The sequence below is a fragment of the Dermacentor variabilis genome, chromosome 1 (genome assembly GCF_050947875.1).
Source record: "Dermacentor variabilis isolate Ectoservices chromosome 1, ASM5094787v1, whole genome shotgun sequence".
Classification (NCBI taxonomy): domain Eukaryota; kingdom Metazoa; phylum Arthropoda; class Arachnida; order Ixodida; family Ixodidae; genus Dermacentor; species Dermacentor variabilis.
The window spans coordinates 281,378,307-281,392,904 of record NC_134568.1 but is presented as its reverse complement, the minus strand read 5'-3'; the positions used below and the strand labels follow the sequence as shown (position 1 = coordinate 281,392,904).

The following is a 14,598-nucleotide window of genomic DNA, read 5'->3' as shown; positions in this document are numbered from 1 at the left end:
GTCGAACTTTATTCAAGACCCTTTTAAAGGCTTGGAAGAGAAGACTTATGTACCGATATGCTCATTTGTAGCTAATGAAGAGAGTTGTTTTTTCTCAATGCTCTGAAAAATAAAACAGGAGTGGTATCAGTATATTGCCAGTGAAGGAAGAATGGTTATTATAATTATAAAATGGTCCATGCTGAATTTTTAAAGTCCTTATACACCTCTTGCATTGTGAACCTTTCTCTATATAACAACACACAAGTTTTTTATTCAGGACAGTTTATTGACACACAAATAACTTTAAGGGCGCATACTCAACTAGCTTCCACTGGGATTGCACAAATCCAGTATTTGAATACGTTTTTCCATACGAGGTTGGGACCGTAAAAATTCCTGCGTTGCAGAGTTGAGGTTTTCAATAGCCAATTGGGCCTGTATTTTTGTCACATTGTCAGGTGTGGTGGCATACAAATGCTTTAGATCTCGATAGATGACTTTCACTTCATGAGGCATTACCTGCAAGATAAATGAGATGACACACAAATGAAAGCTCTGTGAACCATCTTCATGCTTTCTATTCATTTTCGTCTGTTTTTGCAAAGCTTACTCCCCTGCTTGGTCTTTGGATAGCAGTATGTTGCAAGTAAAAAATAATGGGTAATTAAGTAATTAACTAAATAGATAAAGACATAGCTACAAAATGCTTTTTACTTACAAGTATTACACACAGGTGCCTTCTCAGGATAACAATCACAAGTATTAAGCTTGAAATCTTAGACAATGATTATGAACTTAGCAATGATTCTCAAAAAAAAGAAAGAAAAAAGAAAGCACAGATTAATTTATTTGAAAATTGATTGACTTATACATTGGGTTTAACATCCACAAGCAACACAGGGAGTACGAGAGATACAGGTATAGAGATACAATCAACACAGGGGCCATGAGAAGGACTATGGATTCACATTGACGAGCTTGTGCAGGCAAGCGTGCACGCACGCACGCATACACACACACACAGTATGCACTGTATCTGTTTAGTGTCTTGATGTGAATATTGTCTGTAAATAAGGCATGAATAATTTGCATAAACTGCCATGCTTTTACAAATATTAACACTATAAAGAAATTGCATTTTTGCTGCACACATTTCATTCTGATGTCCTTGCATCACTAAAATATTCTGTGAGTTTCAAAGACTGCAGCATTAGCCAGTCTAATGCATAACTTCAGTCAAAAGTTTGTGAAGGAAGAAAAAAATGGTTCAACAATAGTTACATAGTACATATCGCAGTATATTTTGGCTGTTAAAATACGACTAAAGAAAACACCTATTTCGTGGTGTAATTTGGCGTTCATGGATTCAGCTCCAGCACTGCACTCACTTCACTGCCATGTAGTGCACAATGCTTGGTACAGTTAAAATCTCTACCTCATGCCGGAAAATGACCATAAAGATTCCAGCATAGCTACAAATGAATAACCTGGCACCATGGAAATCTGGTTGTTGGCGCTTTGATGTCACATGAGCTAGTGCAGTTGTGGGTGATTGTCTTTATTAAATTGTATGGAGAGTCACAAAGAATGTGTTCAAGGGTCTCCTTGTGAACAATGTTCACATGTAGCATTGTCGGCCATTCCAATGCGAAAGGCAAAATATTTTTTTAAAGCCATTCCTAGCCAAAGGCTACAAGCAGGAGAGAAAGAGAGATAAATGAGGTACGAAAAGCAGGGAAGTTAACCGGAAGACAGATATCTAGTTTGCTACCCTGCACTGAGAAAGATAAAGAAATATGTACATACGTAGAAAGAGAGGGAGAAAAAGTACAGAACACACACACACACACACACACACACACACACACACACACACACACACACACACACACACACACACACACACACACACACACACACACACACACACACACACACACACACACACACACACACACACACACACACACACACACACACACACACACACACACACACACACACACACACACACACACACACACACACACACACACACACACACACACACACACACACACACACACACACACACACACACACACACACACACACACACACACACACACACACACACACACACACACACACACACACACACACACACACACACACACACACACACACACACACACACACACACACACACACACACACACACACACACACACACACACACACACACACACACACACACACACACACACACACACACACACACACACACACACACACACACACACACACACACACACACACACACACACACACACACACACACACACACACACACACACACACACACACACACACACACACACACACACACACACACACACACACACACACACACACACACACACACACACACACACACACACACACACACACACACACACACCACGCGAGTGTCACAGTCATTCAGACAGGTTGCTTGACCAGAGGAACTTCAGTAGTGCCTTCTTCTAGTGCGCGATAGCCCTCCCTGCATCAGACCAGATAGTATATGAAGGCAGAGTGAAGAGTCCAGATGGTGCAGTGGGTTGTGTTGAAAACACGGGGTGTTTTACACAGAGGACGTGATGTTTCATGCAAGCATGAAAAGTTCTTTTGTGACATCTAACCTTGAGAACAGTATCAATTCCTGGTGTGCTGTCTCCTAGAGCCGATTGAGCAGCGACATCAGCATGCTTGTCACCTATGATGCTGCAGTGACATGCAAGTCACCAAAACTTGATCTGACGCCCTTCATTGGCTAAGGTATGAATGAGTTCTCTAATCTAAAAGACCACTTGTTCATGTGGTCTATGCTGCAGGGTTGATACTAGTAGACTGCAGTGGTAACTTTAAGTCACCAAACATGTATCATCTTCAAGGTTGTTCTTGGCTGACGACATAAAGTGCAGCATGAAGGGCTGCAAGTTTTGCAACCATCGATATTGTAAGGTGGCACACTTTGAAACTGAAATGGTGACTCTCGCTGGGAAAACCGTGGCTCCAGCCGAACTCTCCAGAGTCGTTGAGGCATCAGTATACATATGGATATGGTCAGTGTGCTACCTCACAAGAAAAAAAAAAAAAAAAAGGAGGGTTAGTTTTTGGAAGCAGGAGATTACAGCTCAGATATTTTTGATTTCTGGTATAGTGAGGTGCACTCCTGGTCAAACAAAACTCCAAGGAGGAATCAATGGTTTGTTATGGGAGTGGAACCTGATGGAAGGCTGGTGCAATAATCAGACATTATAGCACAAAATGATGTCTACTGTCTTTCAGAAGGCAAGATGATGGGAACAGGCTTGAGCAATGTGCCTAATACACACTTTCAACAGTTCCAGGGTAACGTGTGTTTGTATTGGATTGTCCCAGGAGATTGTAGTACAGTAGAATCTCGGTAAATGGAATTGCTGGTTAAATGGAACAGCCTTTAGTATACTGATTGGTTTTATATTTGGATAATGCAAAAAACTCATTAATTGAACCCAAAATTTTTACGATTCTCGGTAAACAAAACAAAAGATGCAAGCTTTAAAGTATTTTTTTTTTCAGAGAAAGACAAAATCTGATTTTTATTCTGCAACATCTGTTCTTTATGCAGAAAGTCAAAAACTTGACAGATATTTAATGCATAGCATGCGCAGTTTGGACAGCTTGGTGGCACCACCACTTGCCCCATAGACGGGGGAAATAAGAACGACTGAAATTTCGGACACCTTACAGCATGCCATTTGATAATTCGGACTCCAACAGCATGACCTCGTGATAATTCAGCCAGAGTCAAGCAGTAAGAGCAATGTTCTTGCTTTGATACATCATCGGTGCCTCTTCTAAATCAAAACTAGTGAAGCCTAGCCAACCCAGAAGACTTAAGAAGGATAGGTGGTGCAAGGTTAAAACCAACAGAAGAAATAAGAGGGGACAGAAAGAATGCCAAATTAGCAACTAATTTTATTTAAGGAAGCACCCAATATATAGGCATAGTACATGTGCACAAACATTACACTCACCGCACGTGCACGAATGCTGTAAAAATAGCCGAAACTGCAAGACCAGTTTGGTGCTCTTTCTATCTCCTCTTATTTCTTCGTTCGGTTTTAACCTTGTGCCACACATCCTTCTTAAGCTATGCGCCAACTAGTCCAAGATAGTACTTGGCTAAACAATCGAGAAGTCACCTACCACACTCAAACGACGAAACAGACTAGCTGCCATATTCACTTCTTTATTTTTAACATGTCAAACATGTCTGTGTCATGCAAGTAAGTGTGTACGACATAGAATGCTACACCTCTGCACTTCTCTCTCAGTAAATGGAACTCCTGTTAATTGTGACATAATTCTCCAGTCCCTTGAGGTTTTGCTTAACGAGATTCTACTGCAGAATGGTTGTTGACGCACATTCTGGCAATCCAAGATAAACTGAGCCTCTTGCAGAGCGTGAGTTTGAACGGCCCGTAGTGCACGAAGGTTTGTTCTGCAAGTGTTGGCCAGTATGGGCAAGCTGTATCTCAACAATCCTAGAAAAGCCTGTACAATTCTAACATTGCATGTACTGACATCCCCCAAAGTTTTTCCACCCGGAAACTTGAACAGCTGGGAAACTGGTTTCAGGCACTGTTTCATGTAGGTCATGTGAGGACTCCACAAGAGGTCTCTATCAATGAATATACCAAGAAATGTGGGAATGCTTTGTTCGTTAAGAGAGACAGCACAGGATGTCAGTGAATGCTGAGTGAGCACCATCAGTGCCAATTTGTCTGGAGAAATTCCAAGGCCTTGGATGCAAAGGAACACCGTTGTCATAGGAGCAGCATCTTGAAGACTTGCACGTACCTGAGGACATGCCCCAACTGCAGTCCAGACACATTGTTGTCTGCATACATTGATACCTTGATTGCTGCTGGCAGGTGTTCAATGAGGTCAATGGGTGTGAGGTTCAACAGTGTGGCGCTTAGTACTGTACTGTACATGACACTACACCTTAGCAGGTGTAGTGTCATGTGGTTGGGCCATCTTCAGTACACACAAAGTAACCTCCTAATCGAGTACTAACTAGATCAAGCCCCAAAGCCAACCATCTCACGAGGATCAAAAATGGCCTCATGAAATAAGTTATCATATGCCCCCTTGACATCCAGAAATAAAGTAGCAGATAGTAGCAAGATGGAGGCTTGAAGTGATCAACAGCGCTTGAACAAGGAATGCCACTGTAGTCAACATTTCGACAAAGGGCCAATGGGCTTGTCTTTGAAGATGCAGATAGTTGCTTACGTGATTTTTGATGCTGGACATATGTAATACTATCGATTACAACGTTACCTATTGATGAATGGTCTACAAAAGGCCAGCCATGGAGTTCTAGGTAAACGATGTGGCTTCTAGACAAGCAGGCGAAGGTCGTCCTCTCCACTACCCTTCGCACACAGCCAGCCAGTGCTGTTAGGCAGTATGAGGCAAGTTCGAGAAGAGGTTTGCCATGCTTCAGGAGTAGGACCAAGCGGCTTGTTTTCTATTTTTCAGGAACAATACCAGCCTGCTAGGATACTTTGTAAAGGTCTAACAGTTCACTTCGTGCCCACTCAGGTTGCTTAAGGCAGGGCACGCCACTTCATCTGGTCTTGGTGATGAGAAATGCCTGCAAAGATTGAGAGTCCCCTCATGCTCATCCATGGCAAGATTCATGCAGCAATCACAGGAGACGGTGATGTCATGGGGGTTGGGGTTGAAGGTATGCACGTTGCTTGCACAAGAGCCTTCTGCAACATTAATATCTCATCACTCCTGGAAGAGTATCAGAACTTTGAATAGAAAGTTTTGTTTAGGAAGTGAACACAGACCATGCACAGCTCTCCAGGTGTGCAAAAGTGGCTTTCTGGAATCTAATGGCTGGCAAAACATTGTACAATGTTGTGATGTCAACCTATTCATGTTACGCTGGACTTTCTTTTGCAAAATAAAATGCTTGAGATGAAAATAAAACATACCATATCACTTATGTGACTAATTATCAGAAGCAAATTGTTAGTTCTTTCATTTCACATCACAGTGGATTTCACTTGCACCAGTAAAAGCAGAAAAGTGTCGCTGCTGTTAGTTATTATTACAGATACTACACATTAAGAATACTTACTTGAAATATCCTTTGACCCATTCCTTGAATAATACAGCCTAGAGCCAACACAGCAGCATGACATACCAAGGCATCAGGATCCCTGATGAGGCCACGGAGACAATTAAGGATCTAGCAGAACAAAAGCAGCAAGTTTATATGCTTGAAACCAGTGAGTTTTTAAAGGAAAACATACACAAACAGCCTTTACCTCCTGTGTGATTGGAACAAATGAGTAACCAAGCTTTCCGCACAATTCACCCAGATTAGATACGGCTGAGCATCTGATGACTGGGTTGGAGTGCTTTGCAGCACACAAAAAGCTGTTCACCAGAAGGTTTCGGTACTTTGGAGCCATATCACCTATGAATGAAAGACAAACACATTGCCATATAAAAGGAGCAGAATGGCAACATATGTCCATAAGTTTTTAAATATATGCACTATTTACATGTGTGCAAAAATGTTTCTACTCAAAAACAGCGCTCAAGAAACAACTTATTCCATAGAACAAGATCAATTTCAGATATGTCACAAAGAAAGGCACAACATGAGGGCCATCACCAGATATACGAGTAGGCTATCTAGCAAGGTACTCTGCCTAATCTGCCGATTACACCAGAAGGTCAAAATCTAGAAGTCAATGTAAGTTAATATATGACGTTGAGTAGCAACACAGAACAATTTATTGTAGTCACACAAAACACATTCAAAACGCAAGCCTGCTCCATACATTCTAGAACCCCTAACTTTTCTTCAAGAACAGAAATTCCAAACAGGGGCTTCATTTATTTTATTTCAAGTACTTAAATGTGACCATCTGAGGATCGATGACTTCCATCTGTCTCCATTATATAGAAGCTCCAAAACCTTCCTCAAGCAGTTCATATCTTGCCTAACAAAACATGAAGTTCTGTTAAAAACTACACACAAATCTTATTTACACATAACTTTAAAAGAATTTAACCTAATGAACAAGCAGTAGAAAACAACGACGATCAGGCGTGGTGGGCCTTCCATGATTCCTGTCATAGTCACCACTGCAATGATTGCATTACCTATGTTATGATGCAATTAGCATTTTTAAGATATTTCACGCACTTTCTAGCACCCATGTGCCTATTCACCTATGGCTCTAACCATTTTCCGGCCTACTTGGGTCACTGGTAGTTATTGTTCTAATAGGTAGAGTATTCGGCTGCTGTGCTGAGGGAATTGAGTTCAAAACCAACCGTCGAACCAATTTGGCTCACTGGGTATGTGCTGCTTTTCAATGACAAAAAATGCTTTAAAATTTCTCCAGTGCTGGGCAGATTCAAACCCCCCCATATCATATATATTCAAATAATTTTGTCTGCATATATATTCACACATGCCATGCACGGGCTTCACAGTGGCACTGCAAGGTGGCCCAGTGTGTTCAGAAAGAAGCAAGAGAAGCCCAGCTGCATACGCTCCTCATACATAACATGTTTTGATGGTGGCAATACGGTGCGTTGCTACTGTGCTTCACTGCTAATCGCATTACCGTCGATATTCATTGTGAGATGGGTTCTGCCAAATTTTTTGCCCTTCATGTGAGCACCTCTATGACTCACCAGACACTACAGTGTTGCATCTCTTCATGTGTGGCACCATGATGCCAGCAAAAGATGTGATGTCAATAGGCATGACATGTGAACTGAACTCTCACGGCGCCATCACAATTTACTTTACACCATCATGTTTACATTTTCCCTTACTCGGCTAACATTTTTACAGTATCCTTGACAATTTTATTACTCCTTCCAAAGCTTATAATTTCTTTGCCAATGCTCACTTTTCCCATTTGCTAAACATCTTGTCTGTATGTATTTAACATTAATTCTCATGTGTCAATGGGTAAGCGTAATGTGAAGCTTTTCTTATATCAATAACACTATGACAAAGTAAGCTGCTTTTGTGGGCTTCAGTGAATATCACATGACACTTGGAAATATAGAGCACTGCCATCCAAAAGGTTGAATGTTTGTTTGAACATTTGTTTATTGTTTCATTTGTTCAATTTCTCTTTTAAATTACATGTATAGCATGTTTGCATCTCTTACTTACATTCACAATTACTTACATTCACAATTCAACATGATTATACCTGCATCGATTGTGTATATTTTACTAATGAACCTGTATAGGTTAAGTGCCCACTGCTTACATAATACCTCTTTTGTTAGGGATCTCTAAGGTAATAAAATGAAATGAAATTTAATTAACATTAAATTCCAATGCTAACCTTGCAAATTAATCATTCATAGCAGCAGACTTTGCCTGTTGAAAAAGATAGACTGTCAGGTACTAATTCAAAGCATGGTGTGTGAGGACTCACCAAAGTTTTTGGTGACTCGCAAAAGAACCTCTCCCAAGTTGAGGCGTGCTTCCACTGAGAGCTGCTCCAGGGACAGCTGCTCTGCCAGCCATGGAAGCAGATGGTCCAGGTCTCTCTCAACAAGAACAGACAAAGCTTGGATGGCGCTCAGATAGACATATGAATCTTCATCTTGAACGCCTGAGTGGCAAGCTTCAAGCAACTCGTCTCGCCGCTGCCATACTTCCGCACTGCCCTCTAGAAGCATTCGGCGCAGCTGAATAAATGCATGACCTCGGATGGGTGCCATTCCATCATGCAACTCGCACCATAACTTTTCAAATTCTGTGCCTTCAGTAGCTGGTGGGACTCCTGATGATTCTGGTGCCACCCTAGCAGTTTCCTCTCCAAGCTGTTGTTGAGAAGCCTCTGCAACCACTGTTTCACTGCTAGGGCTGTCATCAATAGACAAAATGTTAAATCCAGCTGCAATAGCAGCCAATTTCTTTTGGCGTGCAGCTTTGGCATGTTTATCATCTGCCACTGGTGGAGCAGAGGAGCCAGAATTACTTGTAGCACTTGGCTTCTGTGGAGCTGCTGCAACCCCTTGGCTTGCTACTGACACCTGCAACTGGTGTGCTAGGTTTCTTATCTCGGGGCTACTATGGCTACCTGACAAAGATGCCAGGCACTGGTTGCACTGTTGCCACAATTCCTTATTCTTTGCTGCTGCCTTCAGAGAGAAAAGAAAATTTGGTTGCCATTAAAAATTAAGCAAACCCCTACTTTAACTTATGATCACATACACTCTCAATATACGTATACTACTATATTGTCCCATTTTCAATATTTATCCACTAGATGTAAAATATTTTAGAAGTAATTATGACAACTTTTGTTCATAAATTGCCCTAAAGCACATCTCTTGCACGCAGTTTGTTCTGTTTTACCCTTCAAACTTGGGCAGTGAGCGTCCAATACTACTCCCTCAATGGGACATGCAGGTTTGGTACAATTTATCCCAGGTTCAAGTTAAAAGAATGGTTAAATATGCATGGGTGTACTTTAAAACTTTTCAATGCCGTTGAATTAACACAAAGAGCAGAATATAAGAGGTTGGTAGCACACAAATAAATACTGTAGTTTTCTATGTTCTCAATTTTCGCTGGCCATAGTGGCTCTGTAGCTATGAGATTCTGCTACTGAGTACAACGTTCTCATCAAATTCAGCCTGCCATGTGGCTGCATTCCAAATGTGTTAAGGGGGGGGGGGGAGGGCACAAATCTTGCATACATAAATTTTCACAAAGGTTATGAACCACAGGTGACTAAATTCAAATTAATATGCAGTGCTTCACTATGGCATCCCCCACAATCCAGAAAGCGCCTTAGGCATGCCAAACCCCAACAACTAATATTTTTCTTAGGTCCGAACATACAATACCTACAACATTTAGCACCTGTCAGTCATACATACACTGTAAATATGAACATACCATGTCTTCTGTGGAGATCAGGAGACTCATAAGTGTAAGGCAGAATACAGTAGATTGTAAGGCCAGACTGCTGATTTCAGCACTCTTCGATAGCTGGGTAACTCGGTTTAATGTTTCCTGTACAAGAGCAGCAGGATAGAGAAAAATTGTTTATCTTTTAAACTGACGAAGGATATTAGGCAATGCACTTACCACAACAAATTCCAAGAGAGAGGGCTTATTTTGTATAAGAGTTTCAGATATCAAATCGGAAAAATTTTCGATGAGGTGTAACAGAAGTAGGTTGTCCTTTACATCCTGTGAGTTGAGCTCACACTGTGAAGTAGGTGGTAGAACTATGTCGTTCGTCTCTCCTGACAGAAGATCTCCAACGGCCCCAGTCAGTTTCTGCAACAATGTAAGCAAGGTTGCTCACCTTAATCTAACAAACTTGAGTGAGTGCAATAATTTAGCAGAACATGAGGATGTCCCTCAGCGCAGGACTTTACAGGGGCAACCCTCAGCTTGAAATTTCAGCGTGCACAGCCCACAACGAATATTAAGAATTTCACCAGTACAGAACTACACTGTGCTAAATGGAAACTCCTGCATAGATGGTTAACTAAAAGCAAGTTAACTCAGATGACATGACAGCTTATCCTTTTTACTATGGAAGACATTCTCAGCTCAAAGTATTACTTGGCAGAAAACATGAAAGATGAGCTCTGCTCTTCTAAGGACGTTTGGTGTAGCAATGCAGTCCTTAAGGCAGCTTCAGCTTGTCGACTGCTCATTAGTTGGAAAAATCATTAGACGATACAAGGAGCCTGCAGTTGGCACTTTTCTTGTCATCCTGCTGTCTATATGTATTCTTCAATATAGTGACCAAATGGACAAATCTGTTCACCGAGTGGACCATTTAGCTCCAATAGAAAAAATAAAAAAATAGACTAATACAATGTGTCATTTGCCCAAGGACAAATAAAGCTCAGAAAGAAAAAAGCACACAATACCCTAACTAAAGTCTAACATTATGCACAATTCCATGTTTCTGCATGTTTACACAACACACTTGAAACTCAGCAGTTGCGAAAACAATGTTTCTATCTTTCTCAAAAGCCTTTCATGTTCACATTTAACTGCGAGACATGCTTTCTTTACAGTTTTGGAACATTCTATGCTCTAAAATATGAGTTAGAAGTTAGAAGTCCACTTCTTATTAGTTTCAAACAGCAATTATGAATTAATTTTATCATGCAAACTTAATACATGCTTTGCTTTAAAAACTTAAAAAACTTATCTGAACCTCTTTTTCAGATGAAAAAATAATGAAGTAAGGCCTCTTTCTTGGCAAGTCATTCGAAATCTTTTCCTGTCCTTCCTTTTTTTTTAAGACACACTATTACTGTGTGGCAAATCGTCTCCTCATCAATAATTGCTATGTACGCCAGTCATAGAAATTTTACAAGTTTTAGACAGCGCCAGCTATGTCCGCAGGAGCAAATTATTTGCTCGTTATGAAGACAGCAGTGCAACACAAAATGAGAGCAAGAAAGAAAACATGATGGGAGTTATCTTGTCCTTGTCTTTTTTTGCCCTGTGGACCTCACCAACTAGCCTGGTTGTCAGTTCCATTGTCTGTAAATTATTTTCTGTTGCCTCTGTAATACATATGCACACGAGTGGAGAGTTTGCTGTGTAACACACACTCCAAGTGGGGAACTAGGGGGAGAGCTAAGTGGTTGGGATATCTGACTACAACCTGCACCTAGCTACTGGGCATGGGTTTGATCTGTAGTTGTGCCACTGAGCTAAATTTCATTCTCTTCACCAAAAATAACAATAATCGATTAATTTTACTCATTTTCCACTGGATTCTCATTGAGCTCATAATGGCTTTTGCTGTGGGTTTACCCTCTGAAATCTGCACAACAGGGCAAAGGAGCAGGAGCATTTCATGTTTAAAAGTGGCAAAATCATCATGCAGATACTGCTGGTGGACATTCCGTTTGTAGAAAATTTACAATGCCAATGAACCAAAATGTATGGAAAGTAAGCCTTATCAACCATTCCAAAAACGAAGAAAAGCACCACAATAATTGGTAGGATACATTAAAATAGCATTGTTAAAGTTTTGATACTATTAAACTAAAATATGAGACATGAACATTTAGTATTTTAGCTCTAAAAATAATAAAAAACTAAAGGTGCCAGAATAAAAAAAAAGATTAAATTTTCCACCATATAGAAAGATGGTGAAAGGTGCTCATACAATTAACAGGGATACTTACTTTCAGCAGAGACATGAAAAATATAACACATGATTCTTTCAAGCTGCCATGTTGGAACACCGAGACTGCGGCTAGGAAAGCTTGGTCTGACCGTTTCAGCCATTCTTCATCACTGGAACATGAAAACAGGTACTCTGTCGCAACACATTATCACATTTGAATACTCCTGTGCCGCTGTACTTGTGGCACATCACAATACATACAATGACTATTCACTATTCTTGCGCTATGTACGACACACTTTAATAAAGACAACAGGTACACTGACTAGGAAGGAAGATGCAAACTGACATGAAGAATTTGAGCCTTCCCTCATCGTTGATGCTCCTCTTGTCCCCTTTACTGTGTGCCGTAAATAGTGCAGAAACAATGAACATACATCAAGGAGCCCAATCCATTTCTCTGTTGTAAACCATGGCTATTTTAATGACACTGAAGGACTTAAAGTGTTTGAGTGCCACAAGGCTTCTAATGTTGCTAGAATAATAATTTAAAATATAATGGGACGGAAGTAAAGTAAACAGAATGGCATCTAAATTTGCAAGATTAAGATTAGCATAATGGCTGGAAGAAAACAAATTCGGACAAACATATCAAGACACATGTGACATGAGCACTGCTTACCTCAATGGTAAAAACCGATTGATTGCTTCAACACCACCAGAACTACCAAGCACAAAAACAATGTCATCACGTAGTGTTGCAAGCGGAAGATGATTTGTAGCCTTGAAGAGACACCAGTGTAATAACTCCACTGCAGTTGTAGATGGCAGGCTGTGGTACACTGCACACAAAACTTCTTCACAAGGTTTCCTAAAAAGAGTATCATTGTGATTTAACCAAAAAACAGTGTAAAGTACAGCAACTGCTAAATATAATCATCAAGATATAAGTTACTCAATTCAAATAACATTCCCATAACTCTTGAAGCACAGTCTTTGTCAAAACTTTCCAAGCCACTCAACAAGTGATATGATCTATCAGCAGACCCTTTGGCAAGGCTTCTGTAGCACACAATTCTACTCATCCTTTATCATTCACCCTGTTGAGTGGCTCATCCTGTTGGCTTCGGCTTCATGTTGGCCATTGGCAAAGGGCAAGAAGAATAGAAACTGAGAATTGTCATAAAATATAGCCCCTGGTTGTGTCACACCCTAGGAGACAGGCTAAAAGGTAGTATCCTTTGTCACGCATTCATTGCTGTGAAATATTTAGCTGCAATTCATATTGAAGGAGTGCTGTATGACAATCTTTATCTTGTTTTTGCTGCTTTGTTGAACACCCTTCAACTGAGTAATTACGCTATGGAGCCCCTATTTCCTGAGAGCGCAACAAATAATTAATGACATTACCTTTTGATGCAACCAGTTCAAAATGCATGCAAAGTACAGCGAAGCTTCGAATGTGAAGGAGAAGACTGATCAAGTCATCAAAATCTGTTGCAGTGGTCTCGTAGTACCAGATACCACTGATGCTTAAAAACACACGATGACCATGCTGCCAAAGGCTGAGTTCATTCAGCACTCGACAGGACAAGAAGTGACAGCATGTTGTCCTGGGCTTTCAAGAGAAGTGAACAATTGGAAGGGCCAATTTGGCAGCTTCCAGTAACGCTGTCATTGTATGGCCTTTAACCACCACAGGAGTGTGCTGAATTGGGCTGGTTGGTTCACGACGAAGAAGATAAAAACAGCGCAAAGGACAGGGCCAAAACAGAGATGACGTACACAGCACTATGTATGTCATCTCTGCTTTCATTCTGTCCTTTGCGCCATTTCATACCGTTCACCACACCAGGCTGACTGGCATGCTCTTGAGTTCAAGGTACGACGTGATTGCCACCTCTGCTTTCGGTCACGTGATGAGTCTTCTTTTTTATGCTTGAAGCCATGCTGAGCTTGGCATGCATTTTTGGGTCATATAAAAAGTGCTGTAATTATCTGTGGTGCTCTTAAGGAATTGAAACTTCGTACAATAATTATGAAGTTGATAACTACCAAAAATTGCAAGAAAAGCAGGATGCAATATTTTCATGTCAGTAACCTTTTAATATAAGTAAATAGTAAGTAAGCCTTCGTAAAAAGTAAGTCTTTGCGTAATGCGAAGACGTGGGATCATTCCCCACCTGCGGCAAGTTGTTTTTTCATCCACTTTCATTGCCATTAATTTATAATTTCTTTCATTCAATCAGTAAGTACAAGTTATTTCCCCTATGTTGTCCTTGCTGTCTTTGTTGGCTTCTCATAATATGATTTAAAAAATCGGGCTCCTCTGTTAACCCCATTTTTTCTTGTTCTGACATAACGAGCGTCTCGAATCTGGCAACATTGATGCCTTCAGGTAGCATGTGTGGGTTTACTGACC

At 40.7% G+C, this 14,598-nt stretch overlaps 1 protein-coding gene across 3 annotated transcripts in view; it reads right to left on the bottom strand.

The window, feature by feature from the left end:
• Positions 1–232: 232 nt before the first annotated feature.
• The window catches only part of Tango6 (transport and golgi organization 6), a 33,999-nt gene continuing 19,633 nt past the window's right edge, over positions 233–14,598 (bottom strand). For all 3 annotated transcript variants that reach the window (XM_075676467.1, XM_075676476.1, XM_075676485.1), the window contains 8 exons: positions 12,859–13,047; positions 12,235–12,346; positions 10,157–10,351; positions 9,965–10,081; positions 8,490–9,201; positions 6,339–6,490; positions 6,149–6,259; positions 233–501 (listed from right to left, as the gene is read on the bottom strand). In XM_075676467.1, coding sequence (XP_075532582.1) covers positions 304–501; positions 6,149–6,259; positions 6,339–6,490; positions 8,490–9,201; positions 9,965–10,081; positions 10,157–10,351; positions 12,235–12,346; positions 12,859–13,047 — 1,786 coding nt within the window. In that variant the 3' untranslated portion in view covers positions 233–303. The remainder of the gene's footprint in view (positions 502–6,148; positions 6,260–6,338; positions 6,491–8,489; positions 9,202–9,964; positions 10,082–10,156; positions 10,352–12,234; positions 12,347–12,858; positions 13,048–14,598) is intronic.